Source organism: Manduca sexta, chromosome 27, assembly GCF_014839805.1.
Source record: "Manduca sexta isolate Smith_Timp_Sample1 chromosome 27, JHU_Msex_v1.0, whole genome shotgun sequence".
Taxonomy (NCBI): domain Eukaryota; kingdom Metazoa; phylum Arthropoda; class Insecta; order Lepidoptera; family Sphingidae; genus Manduca; species Manduca sexta.
Window position 1 is genome coordinate 13,174,426 of NC_051141.1, and position 19,748 is coordinate 13,194,173.

At 32.8% G+C, this 19,748-nt stretch overlaps 1 protein-coding gene and 2 long non-coding RNA genes across 3 annotated transcripts in view; 2 read left to right on the forward strand and 1 right to left on the reverse strand.

Annotated features, from left to right (window-relative positions):
• The window catches only part of LOC115455759 (DNA-binding protein D-ETS-3), a 71,727-nt gene extending 61,749 nt beyond the window's left edge, over nucleotides 1-9,978 (forward strand). Inside the window, exons 6-9 of the mRNA XM_030184441.2 lie at nucleotides 3,622-3,669; nucleotides 7,493-7,682; nucleotides 8,002-8,210; nucleotides 9,449-9,978. Coding sequence (XP_030040301.2) covers nucleotides 3,622-3,669; nucleotides 7,493-7,682; nucleotides 8,002-8,210; nucleotides 9,449-9,573 — 572 coding nt within the window. The 3' untranslated portion in view covers nucleotides 9,574-9,978. The remainder of the gene's footprint in view (nucleotides 1-3,621; nucleotides 3,670-7,492; nucleotides 7,683-8,001; nucleotides 8,211-9,448) is intronic.
• Nucleotides 9,979-15,478: 5,500 nt separating this feature from the next.
• On the forward strand, nucleotides 15,479-16,189 carry LOC115455769. Its single transcript, XR_003939825.2, has 2 exons — nucleotides 15,479-15,754; nucleotides 16,066-16,189. It is a non-coding gene; the product is annotated as an uncharacterized LOC115455769 (long non-coding RNA).
• Nucleotides 16,190-17,283: 1,094 nt separating this feature from the next.
• Nucleotides 17,284-19,332, reverse strand: LOC115455768. The gene is made up of 2 exons (XR_003939824.2): nucleotides 19,165-19,332; nucleotides 17,284-17,747 (listed from the first exon to the last, which is right to left on the reverse strand). It is a non-coding gene; the product is annotated as an uncharacterized LOC115455768 (long non-coding RNA).
• Nucleotides 19,333-19,748: the final 416 nt, after the last annotated feature.

Here is a 19,748-nt window from a genome sequence, read left to right on the forward strand (position 1 = left end):
AAACCAAAAAACGCTCAAATTATAATTTTTTCCAGGTGTAGCATAGCGTAGACAATAACCCTTTTTGTGCCGATAGGTATTTACAAGCAAATCTACCACCCATGAGCACGAATGTCTCATAGAAAATCGACATGAAGATTTGCTGCTGCGTTACGAATCGTCTCAAAAATTAATGCCTCTACCTACCCTGCCGACCATTGCGGTGCTATTTTAAAGATTAATACAACTACGTTTGATCTGGCATTTTACATGGTAGTCCAGAACAAAACTATATTTATAGAATAGAATAAAAAAATGAAATAGTTTTTCCTGAAAAAATCATATCTATGACGAACATATATGTGTTGATAAACTTGTTTGCGAATGAAATCGTTTGCACTGCTGGAGCCACTTCGGAAATTACCAATCAGGTTTAGGTGACGGGAATAAAAATACTATCCAATCGTACCTTTAATATCACGAGTTCGTTTCCAATTTGAATTCTAACTAGTAAACTGCGTAATTAACTTGTACAGTGGTCGGTGACATATTTTGGACGGAGTTTATTTAATACAAAATACAAAAGCAAACGTCTCTAAAGAATGCCTTGGTTATTTTCATGACACTTCTGTTAATTATTGCTTAGTTTGTTATAAAACGATATTGAATTAATAATGGGATAAATATCGACATACTATAGTGAATGAAGATTAAAGGAATTACTAATCGAAACTGTTCTATCAAAGAAGCATTAGTAATTATAAAAATAGGTATTGTGTAAGCGCATTTAAAATAAAATTCATTCAATTTTTGTGTGACCCGTTGGCATAAAAACAAAACGCGTCGTAGCCAACGGTACACTTTAAAACAAATGCGACCCTCATAATATTTTATAGGTCTAATAGTGGCTATGCAAATCACACTCATAATTTCCAAGCGTGGTTCGTATTGAAACAATGGAGACGCCCCTAATTTTATTTCTCGCCTTTGTTAATATTATAATAAAGTTATAATACTTAATGACACTCGAATTATCGCGCAGGCTATTAATCGGGCACATTGTGACGAATTCTCTTCCCCTTAACAATTCATAATGGTCTCCATACAAAAATTGGTTGGTGGAAAGCGGAGAAAATTGGCGTGATTACCAATCATTCAACCATTCCCGGGAATATATTGCAGGCCACAAACATTTCTAACAATACGTGGAATGCATTGCAGTTATTAACGTACCTGAGAATTCTGCATTAGAATTTCAAAAGTAAGTATGTGAAGTCCGCCGTTCCGCATTAGACCGATGTGATCAAAAGAAACCCTTTCAGTAATTAAGAACACCGGGTTCTACAGTGATAAGATCTGTAATATTCTGCAATTCAATAATTTAAGCCTTCTCAAAAACTATATATTATAGTCTATTTTGATACTTTTTCAGTTTAGCTGCCGATTTATAATTTTAATAGCTACCTAATATCGACGGCTTCATTCCACTAACGAACAAAACTAATCAGTAATCACGCTACAGATAGATAGTTCGCGATCGATTGGAAATGTTTTAAAACTATGATCTGTCTCTCTAAACTACAACAGTGTAGTATGTCCACAAAGGCATTAGGTTATTTTGTTCTAGAGTCAATCCGGCGACGTTCTCTATTCGTCCTGTCTGTCCATCCGCTTCCATATACATATAAAGCCGTAATTACATCCTGGAAACGCCTCAATAGGAATATGCGACGATTGAGGTCGTACACTTCCTGCTGTAGTTCGAACAGTACTAGTTCCCCACACCTTCCAGAAAATAGATCAGATGTAAATAAAAATGCAATAATCAAGTTTATTAAAATATTTTTATACAAAATATACTCGTGATACTGACTGATTTCAAGAATCGTTAAAAACGACTCTCATGATCATTTCCTAGATAACAAATGCAAATGAAATACGATCGTTATTTTTTCATTATTAAATAAAGAATTAGTCAACTACGATTTACAAATTTGATAAACGCATTCTACTGCCTGCTTGATAAGAAACAACAAGAAGATACAACAGATTCTCAGGGTATTTTCCAACGATGGCTAACGAGCTATGAGATGACGAAAAGCGACCTTTGGGGAAAGAAAAGGGAGATCCTTAAACCTCTGAAATTTCTCAGCCGATGGCACCTCACGCTATAAGTTCTCCTATAAGTACAATTCCATGAGTGACAAAATGTAATATTAATTCCCGACAATGGCAATACAATTGACAACAGCATCTAATACTGTGTAAAATATAAATACTTCTACAATACTAATTGTGATACTAACCGACGATCCAGTCAAAGGTCACGTGACCGTTTTCATTCGTAACAACTTAGTCATCATTCTAATCTTGGTCAGTCACTGCACGACCCCTTCGGCGGTACAACGCGATGGATGCCGACAGGCGAGTGCTCACGTATCTATGCAAATAGCTAGGTGGGGGGAATGGGCCTCATTACCTCTGATTGTGATGCAATCTATGCAGCATATCTGGCTTTTTTCGGTCGGCCGTGTTGTTGCCTGCGTTGTCATGGTAACAGTTATCTTTTACGACACCCGCACCCTGATATACAACGCGACGGAGCAAGCTGAGTCTACCGTTGACACGCTTATTGCAAATACTTTACAATTTTGCATGAATAAACAAGCTATAACGATCAACGAATTTAAAAGCAGAATCTGGTTTCCATCATTCCATGATCTAAACAGCTCAGTTGTAGCAACATTGCATTCACTGATAAAAATTAAACTAAAAACATAGAATCTTCACATTCTTTAAATTGGTAAATAACCAGAAAACCGTGTTATTTTCTCAGTGGCCCAACGATTTTCCTGGAATTGGTCGATGATTTAAGTTTTGACTAGTTTTTATTTATTAATATAAATATATGTATTATTGTCATTGTCGATATAAAGTTAAATTACTGTAAAAATAAAATTAAAAATCAGAACAAATGTTCCCCAACATAGAGATATTCCGAAAGAAACAGAAAAACACGACAGATAAAAATTAAAATATTGGTTACTGGAATAGAAACAAACTCTATTTTATTTTGTTGTAATGTTTTATTTGCGTTAAATCCGTTTCTGTTTTACGCTAGTCTCCATTAACGTAAGTTCATATTTAGCGAATGTTGTGAGTGATTTTTGTTTGGGAGAATCACGCTGGAATCATTTTTATATTATACATTAAAAATCTAGTTATTCGAAAACAACCTTATTATAGATAAGAACATAAAACAATAATAACCTCATTGTGCTGAATTTGCATTTATAGGGATCTTACTTTAATGTCATTAACTTACATCATAAGTCCCCCAACACTAAATTTTTTCTTTCCTATTCACAAACGGTGCCGATACATTTATAACCGCTTTAATATAGTGAATATTAAAGACGGTATTAGTCTAGGTAGGTTAGGTAGTTTTTACAAAAATAACAATATATAAATCTGTTCAACAGACATGTAGATTGTAGATATCCATGATAAAGTCGTCTCACTTTTTTTTGTGGCTCGGGGGTTAAAAACAATTGTTTTAATTGAAATACGCTTTGGAAGACAAATAAAAAAAAAATCTGGAATTGAGTAAAGACTATGACTTACTCTATTTTATTATTTCAGATCCATATCAGATGTTTGGACCCACAAGCAGTCGGCTAGCGAATTCGGGTGAGTACTACTATATTATGAAGTTGAATTTGGTAGTATTTGCGCACGTATCAATGCCATTTAAAAGAACCGGCTACCCTTTATGCTTGTGTCCCTTAAATAAGGGTAAATAATTTTAACCTTAACAAATGTTACATGAAGTAAAATGGATGGATCATAGGCTTGCGAATCCTAAGTTAAAAAAAATGTTTAACGAGGTTCTGGGTGAGTAAATTTTTTGTGAGTTATCTTTCGCAATACTATGTTTGATTTGTCATAGATATGAATATGTCGATATGTTAGCCTCATCACCGCTTCTCCTTTAGTTGTGCTTTAATGCAACTATTTCAGAGATTAAGAGTTGTCATAATTTTCATAATAAAATTAGTAACATTGCTACTACTTACTCTACAAACTAATTTTAACTTTATTTAGCTCCAATTACAAAAATAGTTCGAACTGTATGTATAAAAATTAGCTCATAAGGTGAGTGTAGCCGACGGTCGGCCACTACTGCGCCGCGCCGCGCCGCGCTGACCAAGAACCTTATACCGTTACACGCGATCCGATACAATCTACCGGGGACCCTTTAGTTTCTTAAAACACGACACTGTATACTTCTTTGTTGTAAAATCTTGTTTGTTTCCTGATAATTGTACAATTTACAAAAATAAAATATAATGAATCGATTACACAATACTCAGTATTTGTGGTAATAAAACAATGAACACACTAAATCGAACGAGTATGAATTTGTTTTCTATACGCGTCTTTAAGAAGCCAAAGAACAGTCCAAACAAAGGCCAATTTTTAAGATAAAGATTCAGTCTCCTCTAATCTTCGGAAGATTGTCTCTATTGCTATTCCGTTTGGCATATGAGAGATTATTAAAATAAATTACCGTGAGAACATAGAACTGGAGGCCAACATCATGTCACGAAAAAACGATTGCACGCGATTGTAGATGGCTTTAAAAACCGCACTACTCAATATAAGAAGGAAAACCACGTCATGGTCTACGTGCAACAACTTTGTCAGGGACTTAAAGTGCCTACAACCAATAATTCGAATCGGAATATATACTCCACTTAGAACTACAAAATTACGCTTATTACGTGTAAATGCTACCTAGTAATAATTGGCACAAGATTTACTGAATTACAAAAAATAATACTTCTTACCAATAGAGTTGACCAGTCGCAAATGCGCACGAAATTGTATTATTATATATTTTTTGAGTTACTTTAAAGTGTTGGTACAGCTTGCGTAAAAGGTTCATTGATGGTAGAATCACCTCTTCTAAGCTGCATACATATATCTCACACTTCTAAATTATAAAACAATTAGACTTTTTTTTGGAAGATCGAAATGTTTTATACATGTATTATTGTAAGTTTGGCTTTTTTATAAATAAGTATAATATATTTACAAATTGTATTAAATATTGAGGACTAAGGGCTTACAATTCTTACATTATCATAAACAGTCAGAGGTTCTACAACTTCATAGATTTCAACCAAAAATATAGAGTCCGATCAATTCCATTTCTACATAGCCAATAAACAAAACATTTAAGTCAAATTATGTTTCACTAGCCCCATATTAAATATTTTTAATCGCTATTAACGATTACGTTCTGTACACTCGGCAAGCGATATCTAATCGACCCTCCAAGTCAAAATGTTAATAAGCTGTGCTAAGCCAAACCGCGACACGCCACACGTATGCACGATATTACATTCAATTATTTGGGATATCCTTTGAGATAATCTAATGTTTAGCATAGGTTTATAAGCAATATGTATAAATAATTAATGAAATGTTGTGTATTATTTGAACCATTTTTTTTTTGAGAAATTAGAGGGCCATACTACTTAAGCTGTTTAAATATCATTTGTCTTCAGTAACATGGCTGTATAGAAAATGTTATGGCTAATAATAACCTATAGCCATAACCATGGTAAAATTGTTTAACCTCACAAATCAAAATTATAATGGCAATTACGGTTTCGTTTACTTTCACAGCTATTATCGAAATCAATTGCACGCACATTTTAAATCAGTGTTATATAAAGGTGGGTGCGCACGCGCCACGCTCCGGCCCGAAACAATTGTCGGCACGTGACCCACCGTGATAATTACAGTCACACGGTCATGTCTTACCTAACTTCTGACTTTCCCGACATGGGGTAAGGTTATGAGTAAACTAAAAAAACTGTCAGCGTGCACGGTTGCGGGTTCAAGTATAGATAACACGGAATATAAAAGATAAGAGCCCTTGGTGAATTTACGGGGATATTATTAAAAGTTCGTTTTCATTCACAAGCGTATTATGCCCTAAATACAATGAATACAAAATTGACAGTTCGTAAATAGTTTTAACTTGTCAATTTCAACGAACTGAACAAATGCTTATTACATAATCCGCATAATCATAAGTCGAGTTTTTATTACAAACTAAGAAAAACCTCTACTTTCTATTTCTGAATAGAAAAAAGTCTGGCTATTTACATTTTATTCGTTGTCATATGGACAATTTAATATCTATGAATTTTTTTACAAAATATATTTTGTGATGTTCCTGAGAATCAAAGCTCAGCAAACGTAATATTCTATACCCTCCCTTCAATTGTCAGCCATGTTTCAAATAGCTTCCCGCGCAATAAGGCCGAGGGCACAATATTTTGGCGATCAGAGCATTAATTGTGCGTCGTAAAACCGATGAACCGTGGCGCACAACGGACCGAATCGAGCGAGATGATCGCGGTACAAACGTTGTGACTTCCAACTATGCCCGGGGATAAATCACGGGATGTTACTCTCATACGATCTTGTCCTTGTGTAGTACGGTACGCATAAACATATTTTTTTTTTGGTAATATTTGCGTGCATTGTTTTCCTTATGGATAAAAAATTAAATACAAAGTTATTGTATTTAATTTATACGAACAAACTTATGAAAAACATTAGATATTGCCTGAAATCCGGGTTTTACAGAACTAAATGGGACTAATGCGATTTGTAGGCGAATTTATTTCGAATAACGTAGTGTCTTTCACGTAGATATTTATCCACATACCCAGTCAAGTATAGTAAGCTTATTCTTTAAGTCTCTGCTAACTACGGCTAAAAATACTTTACTTGACTTGTCATAATACTTTATTATATATAAAATATATACTTATCTAGAATATAACATGGAAATATCTATAAATATTAATGCAGCAATATATTGTGCCGACGGTACCTAGTGTGCGTTCCGCGCGACCGGCCCGGAGTCGGTCGTGCGCGCGGGAACAAGCCCGCGCAATATCACGACATCCAACGCGCAGCCCTTGTATAGTGTAACCATTGTTTAAACCATAGTTTATTTCGACGGGAAAATAGTTATTGTGCGAAGGAATCGACGGAAATGTTTTCACCGTGATGCAATTAGGTTTGAATAACGCGAAAAAAAAGCAATAGATGTCGTTCATTGGAAACGGAAAATCTGACTACTTTATATAAAGTATCTAATCATAAACGTAAATATATAGAATACCGTTAATAAATCATGATACGTTATGAATATTTTCTGGGCTACATTCTACCTCTGCAAATCATGACTTCGACGATCATAGCTTCAGGCTTGTTGTATTGACGACGCTGAACGGAAAGCATTAAATATAATTGACACAGGAATATGCTATAGAAATTGCGAAGTGGTTTTTGCTTAGTCGCATTTGAAAACGTTGAAGCAAATTCAAATTCTAAAGCTCTTAGCAACAAAGCACCTTTAAACTACAATAAGGTGAGTTTTAAATTATTTAATATATTTCCCTACTAAAATTTCTTATGCTTTTAGGTTCAGGCCAGATCCAGCTGTGGCAGTTCCTGCTCGAACTGCTGAGTGATTCGAGCAACGCCGGCTGCATCACGTGGGAGGGAACCAACGGGGAATTCAAGCTGACGGATCCCGATGAGGTGGCGAGGCGCTGGGGCGAGCGCAAATCCAAGCCGAACATGAACTATGACAAACTGAGCAGAGCGTTGAGGTAACCTCCACGACCACATGTTGGCCACTGCGATTGCTCGGGTACCCGTTTATGCTCTGCGATAGTATATGCGAGAATTGCAGCAATAGCGTTGTTTTTTATTGTTAACTTATGCAGAGGTGAGATAGTACATAATTCAAATCTTTATTATCAACATATACCGCAAAAAAATATAAATAAACATACACTTCAACGTTCCCTACTCAAAGGTATAGAGTACCCATTTACTTAATTTTTTTCTTTTCTCATTCTACAAAGTGCGATCTCACCTCAAGAAACGTCTGTGTTCATTTTTTTAACGTGTATAAACTTTGCGCAGATACTACTACGATAAAAATATAATGACCAAAGTCCACGGGAAGAGATATGCGTACAAATTCGATTTCCAAGGGCTTGCGGCGGCCACGCAGCCGGCCGCGAGCGACCCCGCTTACAAGTACCAGAGCGATTTGTTTATGAGCTCGTACCACCACTCGGCTAAACTCTCGTCTTTCATGGCCCCGCACGCAGCTATGCCGACTTCTACAGGTAATGTATTGTTTTGTATTTATATAGCCACTGCGAACTGAGGATATGGAAATGATTTCCGGGAATCACAAATACAACGCTATCTTTCACTGTTTGTTGTTGCAGGGCGGCAGAGTGCAAAAATCATTTTTTATTATTCTTTGTACGATAGATATATACCTCTGTGTACATTGGTCGCATAAGACACAGAACAGAATTCCAACGGACTCAAAAAGTATTAAGTAGTTCTCGTTTTTTTTTCTTAAACATCTTAAAATACAGACACAATTTAAATATTTAAAATGTTAAATAAATATCTCCGAAATGCGAATATTGAACCCTTCACCCGCAGAAGTGGCTCCAGTAATCCGTATTTTAGTGCTAATGCGTCGGCATACTGTCGGTTGCAAATATTTGCACGCCGCTCGAAACGGCATGTCACCGCCGGGCGCCGCGCCGGCCCGGACCACTTGACTTAATGTATGTACTACACTATTCAAATTGCCCATGTCATACTTAGACATTTCGATAAAAGTACCAACCGTGGCGCTCACTAAGATCATTTTACTATAATCGCCATTACTCTTAAATTACACTGGTTATTTTTCGGAAATTAATAATTACACAAATAGAAATAAGGAGTGTGTTTATCGATAAAAAACAAAATATTATGTTCATAATCAGTAAGACTTAATATATGCTTATGTATTTAGTGATCACGAAAATTATTTCTATATCCGAATATATCAATGATATTTTTTTTATTTTTTATGTATCATTAAGCGAACGTGTTTTTACCTTTTTTATGCGATTTACAAATATGTATTTTGTTACAATTGTACAAAATAAGTTAGCTTGGGTCTGATTAAACAGAAAATGTATTGAAATGTTCGGATTTGGTTGATGTTGCCCCAGATAAATAAATATATTGAAATAATTGAAAACTGATAGTCACACTGGAAACCGTGAAGTGTCAGTTTCTTATTGTGTTTTATATGTTCAAAGAGGTTACTTGGGGGCCAAATACCTCCAATCTTTTTCCTAATCCGTATTCCTTTCCTTTAAGGCGGAAAATGCATCCAAAATTCTTCTTTCTTTTTTTATAAACAGTAAAGATCACTTAACCTCACGTGACCTTGCTCGCATACCCCATATAACGAAAAAGCAACTTTACTCCAAATCGGCAGAGTTAAATTTTAGTTAACAAGAATGACACCTATAACACTGTATTAACTGAGCCTAGCCTTCTATTGTTACAGCGTCGATATTCCCGTCAGCTTCGTGGGGTAACTGGGGCGGAGGCGGCAGCAACCTCTACTCGCCGCACTCAATGGCACCCCCCCATGTGACGTCACACCTTGGATCATATCCCCACTACGCATGACCAGTCATATAAATGACTAATGAAAGGATTGATTACTTTACACTATACGGATAAATATAAAATAGATAATTTGATGAAATTGACGAGATAACGTCTTAATTATCAGTTAATATTGTAAACCATATTGATGCCGCAGGAGGATAACCCAACAGACTAAGTTAATATCGATTGCATGTTGGTATATTTGAAACCGCAATCATAATTGCTCATACCTCAAGAAAAAATATTGTTTGTCAAGATTTATAGTATGCTGAAAAGAAATAAAACAATATAAAAAAAAACAAAATGTAAAGCTTTATGAATAATAGTCAACTCGTTATGTAAGTATGACAAGTGCGCAGCATTATTTAAACTGTCCTTTAAAGGAATTCTCAACGTGACATCTCAGTATCAATGTCATCAAAATATCTAATTTAATAATCCTGATTTGAATTTACTTTGAACCAAACAAAACAATGGCATCTGCCGATTTTTTTAGCCGTATGGTAAATGATTGTAAACTGCATGTTCACGTTAATTTAATTACTATTATATTTTTTTAAATGGACTGCAGTAGTGTGAAGGCTAGTCTTTTATCAAATGATATTGTTGTAAATAATAGATACTCATAAAATTAAGTAGAAATATTTATTTAGGGTATAATTATACCAATGAATAATAAAATTTTATCTGTCGCATGAAAAAATAAAATAATCGCTTTGTTTTCCAACCAATTACATAAATTAATATATTATTTTTGCGTTTTTAGTCGATTATCAACTATTTTGTTTGTTTACTCAAGATTATATATTCATTTTCTATTTTTAAGCTACAATATTATTTAAAAACTTGTCTAATAACCAATTTTGAACTCACCTTATTTCCAAATCTAATTAAGAAGTAAACGCAAAATAATTTTCAAAAAAAACAATATTACTAGCTACACTTACTTCTTACGTACCTAATCTGTCAAAAAAATAACTATCTACATAATATACATATATATACATTTGTCTTTGATTAAATTTCGTTACTGAGTTGCATCCATTACATTTTCTCAAGCTGAACAATGATATGAAAGCCGCTCGAAGGGTTAATAAAGACTATTTAGCTTTTAATATAATTTATTTTTAATTCATAATCAGAAATTAATTTAAAATCAGCGGTGATAAGTTCTATTCTTTCACGTGCAACCTAGGGCCTCAATTTTACAAATCATTAGTAGATACCTATTAATTCTTCGATTAACGAAATTAATCATGAAACAAACTTGAATAGATATATTATAGTATTTAATTACAGGACATGCTATTTCCGACGCCGGTATTACCCATATTAAAGTGATTTCAAAATTGGTTTTATATACTTATTCATTTTTTTTTATTTGGCTATAAATTAAAAAAACTCTCAGCAGACAGGTTCTCGCTAGTCAAAATATTATGTTCACCAAATAGAATATCGGTGATAAATTATTCAGTATTAAAATAATGTGTAAAATACATTTTAAACTATGTAGTAAACGATCAGCATTATGATGAAACCGAAAGCAATTTTACAAAAAGAGACTTAAAAAACTAAGCTCAAAATATGATTTGTGCCATTATAATAATTATTATTATAAACTTCAAAAGCGTGTGATAACTTTTAAGAAATACGTTTACTAAACTAATCAATTTTAATATTATTATCGATATACCGGTTGCTAATTAAATTCTTAAAAATGAAAATATTTAAAAAATGAAACCAAAAAGAAGGATATAAAGACCTTATAGCCGTGGCAACATACAAGGAACATTACAAACACAAAAAAGATTCAGAAGTAACGCAAACATGTCAGCAAATTACATGTAAACAAACACGTACGTCAAAAAAGAAGTGAAAGCACGTGGAACTTCAAAATTTAAGGTAATAATATCCTTTTTTAAAGAAATAATAAATAAGTATATAGCTACTTACGTGAATACTTTTAATATTACTTTGTATAGTGGCTTATGTCTAGGCGTAGCTAGAAGACGACGAGCGTGACACCTTAGAAAAAGCCTCGCTCTTATAATATGTGGGGCTACCGTAATAACAATCTTTTCGGTTACGCCATGAATCCGTGAACTTATGGTTGTATAAAACCTTCAACTAGTGTAATTAGCAGCCGATATAAACCTACCAAAGAAAGGATTAAAAAAATCTGTAAATTATATTATGAAATTATTTTAAGATAATAATCTTTGTAATGTACCTAAAATTATTTCTTGAAATACCATAATATTAAAAAATAATTGAGCACATCATTTTTTTTAAATCCATGAAATATAATTAAATATTTGAAGATTCCCTTTTCAACCGACTGTAAACAGACAATTAACGCGCTCCTGTGTCATAAATAAAATCCATAATAATTTAAAATAATAGTTACATAACGATATAACCTGAATGATATTTTCCAATGTTATTTTCTATATTCCAAAAATGTTCGGTTATAAACATCTTATCACATAGTCGTTTAACACTCTGAATGTACCATTCAAAATAAATGTGTCTAATAATCATCAAATTTTTAAAATAATCTAAATGTTGTAGATAATTAATGACCACAAGTCATTTGCATTCTTAATCTAAATAGCTACAAATGTTAACCAGGTACTATACAAAAATATGTATACATAAATAAGCGAAAAATAAATAAAATATGCCTATGTTGTCTTTTGTCAAATCTTCAATAAGATTTATCGTATTCATTGATACAAAAATTAAATTGAGCATAGGTACAATAATATTAATTTATTAAAAAATAAACTTTACTGCATACAAATTATATCGAATAATAGGTACAAAATAAGTATTTCACCAAATCTAAAAATCAATTAACCGATACGATGTGACTATTACGATTACACAAAAGCACTTGTCTACTGCTAGTCGATAACCAAAATTTTAAATTAAATAAACTCGAAAATATACTTATAGCACTTCTTTATTCAATACTTGTACAATGAACGTATCTGTGAAAAGAACTTAAGCCACTAATCTAGATGCAAATAAAAATTAAAAAATACATAAAAATATCTAGGCGTTATAAAACCAGCAATTCCAAAAAGTTGGATATGAGATTCAAAAGTTTTTGTATGGTACCTACCGACTCATTAATTGTGAACTGTTTAATAATATATCTATACTATTATATAAAGCTGAAGAGTTTGAGAGTTTGTTTGTTTGCTTGTTTGTTTGTATGTTTGTTTGAACACGCTAATCTCAATAACTACTGGTTTGAATTGAAAAATTCTTTTAGTGTTGGATAGCTCATTTATCTAGGAAGATTATAGGCTACATAACATCACGCTATGACCAATGGGAGCGGAGCTTCAATATTGCAAAAACGGGTAGAATTCATTCCTTTTGAGAGCTTCTGTTGCGTGCGCTGCGTAAACGGTTAAAGTTACGCAACAATCATGTATGACGGAATTGTTCCTCTTAAAAAGTTATAAAAAATATAAAGTAAAATCCCCCACACCTGTCTGCCTGCCCAAGTGCAATAAACATAAAGACTACGCAACAGATTTTGATCAAAATTTGGTATGGAGATAGTATGAGACCTTGGGATGGACATGGGCTGCTTTCTATCCTGGGAAAATATACAGTGGGACATTTATCCCTGAATACTTTTTCACGTGGGCGAAACCACGAGCAAAAGCTGGTATGTATATATATGTTAGATTATTTAAAAGTGCAATCGTATAGTGTTTATAGGGTTAGACTGTATTAAAATGATTAAAATCATAAACTAATTTATTGTGTATATCGTCAACTATTTATTTCTTCATATGTTTATATTAATTTATTAATTGTGTGTTTTTATCATTAAATGACATCATGCTAAGCTTTCTTCATTATTTTCTTCAATGGCCAAAGATGGACGAACAATATTAAAAAATATTTTGGTGTTCATAATTCACACGTTTTGAGCTTAGTTTTAAATTTTAAGCACGCTTAGTATGATGATCATATTATTGAGTGAGATAAAATGGCAAATTTTGCGAGAATAATGCGTAAAAACATTGTACTACATACTAGTTTTAATTATTTCACATAACTTTAATTTTAAATATACGATTAGTTACCGATAATAAATGTGATGAAATATAAGATTCCATTCATGAAAGCTTACGATATTTTGTTTATTAATTTTATTTACGTTTTTAATGTTCTTTAATTAATAATAAATTTACTTTAATGCATGTGTCAATAATGGAATCATTTAGTCGTAGAGATTACATTTGTATAGATGTTATTGTATTTGGAAATGAATAAAAAAGAAACGAAAATAAATTGCTTTATTGAAACGACTCTCGACATGTAGTTAACTAAAGAACGCGAGCCGCGCTCTGTACGTACAAGAATGAAAAGAGCATTGTTATTAGGGGTCGCCCACGAATATTTCTGCAACGATACTATTGCAAATGTCAATTCCATATTATTGCTGTTACGCATAAATACCTACTCAATTTTCAAGTGACATTTATCTTCACTCATCAGATACAAACTGCTGTATGCTACACCACATCTAATAAATTCTGTATAAACGCTACATCGCAGTTCTAATGCTTGAAATCTGAATCAACAACTGAATCTCCACTGGAGGTATGATGTATCGTAGCTATCGCCGCATCAGCGGTATATATGTTAAAGGGCCCCCGACCTTTAGGGGCCCCGATGTATGTAAGGACAGATTACTGGAGAATCGGCTTGTACAGATGCTGCGGCCCTAATGGACCGCTCGGAAAATTTTTATAGTGGACCCGTCTAGTGCAATCCTCTCTATTAATCAAATTGGGGCCTTTTTGTATTTGCTGAAAAAAATCACCAGAGGCACCCTCTATTAAACAATTTTTCTTAAATTGAAGTTCTGATTGGCAATGATGTACCGTTTAAAATGCCTATGTAGCCAGAGATGGCCTTATGAGTAACTTATCTATACCATTATATTCTTATAAGGCTTAAAAGTTTGTTTGAATGTGTTAATCTCAGAAACTACTGATTACAATAGAAAAAATCTTTAAATGTTAGATTGCCCTTTTATCGAGGAAGTCTATAGGCTATAATATAACATTACGCTATGACCAGAAGAAGCGAAGCATTAATGAAAAATGTTACAGCGACACTTTTATCTCGAAAAACTCTCACGCAAACAAAGCCGCGAACAAAAGGTAGTTTATACTAGCTTTGATTTGGGAAAAAGCCTGTAATATACTTCTGTATAATTAGGGCCCAGCGAAGTACTTAGGTACCTAAGATATAATACTATTTTCCTAAGCAACTTCCATCTATCTTTACACAGTAAATATCCACAAGAAATGAAAAGACGACTCAATGTTGAAATAATATTAATTTAAAGAAGTTAATCTTAGTTTAAACAAAGTGTTATCCGACTTTAGAATCGAACCTAAGATAATTGTTTTTATCAATACCCAGATGCTCGTAGTCCAAAGCCTACTTATGCGATTAGCACACAAAAGAGCGATTACAATTTATCTATATACTTATATAAAAATAAATCTCTATTTCCCTTAGTTACGCCATAACTTGAGAAAGATTTTACTGATTTCATTCATATTTTTTTTTTAAATTTTCTAATATGTAATTTGTATAACATTTTAATATTATTAATATGTTGAGAAGGCCTCAAAACTCATGGTACAAATACAGCTACTCATGTACAACGTGCTGTGCCATCTATTTGAGTTTTACCACAAACAAGTTTTGTTACGTAACGTACAGATGTCGCTTTATAATTTCACATGTATTGTAAAAGTAATGGAGTAAATAATTTCAGTTAATAAACACAGATAGCGCTATTAATGAAAAATAATATATTGTAACTGGCTGTATATTCAAATTATGATTCGTTCTTTTTTTAATTATGAATTAATCTCTTCCATTTTTCTATATCAAACTTTCCTATTGTGCCACACGCAAGGAGCATTTACTACGGAAACGTCAACCGAAGAACGTCAACTATCGACAGAAAAAAAGCTAGTCAGTTTTCTGTAATTTTTGCAATGATTGGACTACGATCTTTGATTTCAAGAATTACACACACTAGGGCTATTCTGAACAGGATTCAGATCCCTGTACTAATACAGAAACATAAACAACACCATGAAGGAAATCCTCAACCATTCGATAATATGCCATTTGAACCGCCTAACCGGTTAGTACCTAAGTGTGTAGGAATTTCCAGTACCGCCTTTTGGGTGAGGCGGGCGGTAATGTACGACACACAGTCTAGAGAAGGACTTTACTGGACCAAGCCAAGCCCCTGGCTGTCACCGGTTCGCCCCGCCCGAAGGCCGCCACTCTATAGAATTCCTGTGAATATTTTTGCATGAAGTCAAATAGAAACAAGCAACAGCACAACAAATAACAATTTCAGTTCGCTGCTGTTTACCTGTACTTATTCCCCCTCTCGATCAATATATTCACTGTAGTTGACAGTGGAAATAAATGTTATTTTGATTTCAGATATTTCGCAACAGTCTTCTTTTCCATATTCTTCGGTATTGGACTGTGGTCTCCGTTTGCAATTCTTTGGTATATGATGGCAAAGAAAACTTTGTAATATATTTATACATACCTACATAGACTATTAACAGAGTTCTAATTTTTCATCCTGTCCTTCATGATTCATAAGATATAAGTACCAAGCAATCAGCGTAGTACCAAAATATTCTTGTTAAACAAAAAATAGGTAGGTACAAATTCAAATGATTATTTTATAAGTATTTACACACATCTATCGTTTAAAAAAAAATTGTGTACTTACTCTAACAAGTTTAGGTTAACCCAAGAAACTAGAAACTGGTGTATCTAATAAAATCCCATCAGGTACATCCATTCACACCGGCTTAAAGCTAACTTATAAGATTATCTACTTCCAATGCAATATTTACCCCTATTTTGCACCATTAGGGGACCACATTCCTAAAACATTACAAGTAATTGGTACTTGTAAATAGAAGTATAAACAATTTCAAAACAAATTCAATTCTTAAAGGAAAGAATTTTCCATGTGTGCTCACAGCTTGTCTAGTTAGATAAATAAGATATTATGTTAGTACTCCTTAGAATCCCAACTGCAATTTACCACAGCATACCAAGTTAGCCTATTTACAACTAGATTGTTTTCTGAAGAAATAGCTTTACCCATATTGTCAATGTTATCTTACACATGGCTTTATAGATAAACAAAATATTAAATATTTCTTATCAGAGTAAAATTCACTAGGATAAACGGTAACATTTATTATGCTAATCCAGGATGTGATCTATCCATTTGCCACATTGTCCTAATTTGTTGACCAGTTTATGCATTTACACCTTGCAACCACCCCAATATATTTAAAAACCTGCGGGATTATAGTAGTAACATAATTATGTAAATTAAGCGAAATCAGCCCCACAATTACCTTATGCAGCATCACATAATGTTCAATCCATTACTTATAATTTGATATGCAATGTGTTACTGGCTATTGCTTATTATTATTCATTTAAAGTTCCCAACAGTGGAGCTGTCTATTAACAATAAAGTATAAGTTGGAAACATAATGAAATTGTGATGCTGACAAAGATAGATTCCTATGATACTGGGCTAGATTGCTACTGTTTAGTACAATGCCCTTTTATATCCTATGGTAAATAATGTTCCAAAAAAATTGTTATGAAAACAAAAACCAGTAGTCTACATAGACCTGTTTATTCAGACAGCTGTTAGTTTCACAAAGGAATAATTTTCAATACCTAGTATTTAATCATTGACATAAACCAGTTATAAACAAGAAGCTGATTGAATAACTAATTTAACTGGTGCTTAATGAAAAGACTGAAATTAAATAATAATTCAAGGCCAGGATGGTGGATCTCCCTCTTTTACATTGCCACCATACAGGGCGGATTTATCTCTGAAGTTCGTCATTCTTAGTGTTTCCTGGTCATCCAAATATTTTCCAATGAAAAAACCAGACATGGGCAGGGCAACCCATGCAAAGCGAGTTGTGATACCAAATATGGCCATTTTAGTTCTGCTTGTTTGCCTGCTTCCACTTCCTGGTGTGATTCCAGTCAAGAAATATGAATGTAGCAGTCAGCGTCGGGAATGATATGCTCACAAGATTCCGACGTAAGAAATTTACAAACGCCATAAACTGTAAAGGAGAGATAATCTTAATTAAAATCCTACAACAAAATCATGTCATAGGATTTGAAATAAAATATTGCAATCACATAAAATACCTACATGGAATAATATCCACTGACCTATGGAAAAACTGCAAATAAAAATAAGAATATAAAATTTCAATCACCTCTCACCACTAACAGTCACTAGGAAACTATGGTGTGTAAAGAGAAAATTATAAATGAGAGTTGAATGACAACCTGAAATTGACTCAAGTAAATTTCATTGGTTTTCTAGAATTTTACTAAGATTTTATTTTCATTTATTTACAACAATTATAATCCTTTAGAAGAGATTTTTGTTTACATAATATGGACACACTGGATAATGTGAATAAAAAGGCACAATAAGAAAATTAATATATTCCAGCAAAAAAAACTAACATTAGTGACTACCAACTCCTTATAGTATTGAGCAGAAATGTATATAATAATATAATACACTCAAATTAAAATAGATTTGTTTTTTTTACATTTTTTTAGGAGTAACACATGAGGTTGCGCTGTGTATCCTAATATTATTATTTGTGAATATGAATGATGAGTGTATTATATAATCTGTGCACTAAATGTGTATGTGGAGCTAAAGAAAATTGCACTTATACAGTTATATTGACTATTCCATAAAAATATGTTTTGATGTAAACAATTGTAATTCTATACAATTATAGAAATGTAAACAAAATATATCATGTAGGTATCTGATGTGATTGCATGCCAGTGAAATAAACTTTATCCTACATAGTAAAACCTATATTGGTTACTTTGGTTCATTATTTTCTATCAAAAATTATTAATAATGTAGATACATATTACTTTTACACTTTTAGTACTGACTTGAAAATTCATTATTCATGTAATATGGGATAACACACTGATTAGGACCAAACTGTTATAAATTGAACCACAAATCTAGTACAATATTGATCCTAGTTGGTTTATGGACATTGAACACAAATATTACATTATTTATAGTTCATGAATGGTCTATTACTAATGTACTTTGGTATGGAAAAACTTATTTTAATGTTTTCAATTATTCCTGGATGTAGTAAGATTTATGGTTTAAATAAAAATGGTCGCCTTAGTTACATAATATACAGTAAACATTTTACAACAAAGGTATGCCAAATACTTATGTTGATAAGCATAATGGAATATTTTATTACCAAATACGACTCAATTTTATAAGTAAGGATTTTAATTAAGGTAACAAAATATAGCTAAATACTGAAATGAAATGATTCTTACACAAGCGTTGGGAGACTGTTTTTGTTGATAAAATAAGCAGAAAGTATAAGAATGATGCCAAAATTATCACATATATAGACAGCTTCTTAAATGATGTATAAAATTACAATTAAATAGTAAAAATAAAGAACTAACCTTGTTTTAATAACGTGACATTTATGCCCTTCTTTGCTCAGAGTTACCTATTCCAATTTTTTTTTTTTTTTTTTTTTTTTTTTTAATGGATATAAGCATTGGCGTGCTGTGCAGTGTGCTACACCAATGACTAGTAATACTCTTTGAATGACAACAAAGGAAACGATTTTTTTATACAAAGGTAAAGAATTTAGAATCCCACAAAATGTTTATCCGACGCCAACTTTTAAAATTCCTAAAATTGACAAATTTATTTTAGAAAACCCGTAATAAATATTTTTACTAGTACTATAGTTTAGTATATTCAGGGATTTTTTTTTATCTAGGTTGAAGTCAAAATCTTTAGTGTATGGCTCAAAATCTAGTTTATTGGTCTCTGGCTCAAAACAATAACAAGCATAGTTTGAGGTCACAATAGTAAAAACTAGCATAGAAGAACATTTTCTTCCTTTTATTATTCACTCAGAACAATGACAAGCAATTATTCATTCGCATCAATCAACTACAGAAATACCTACAGATGATATTCAAGGCAGTCTGCTAAATTAAACTATTGAGATTTGGGACATTATAAATATATTCCA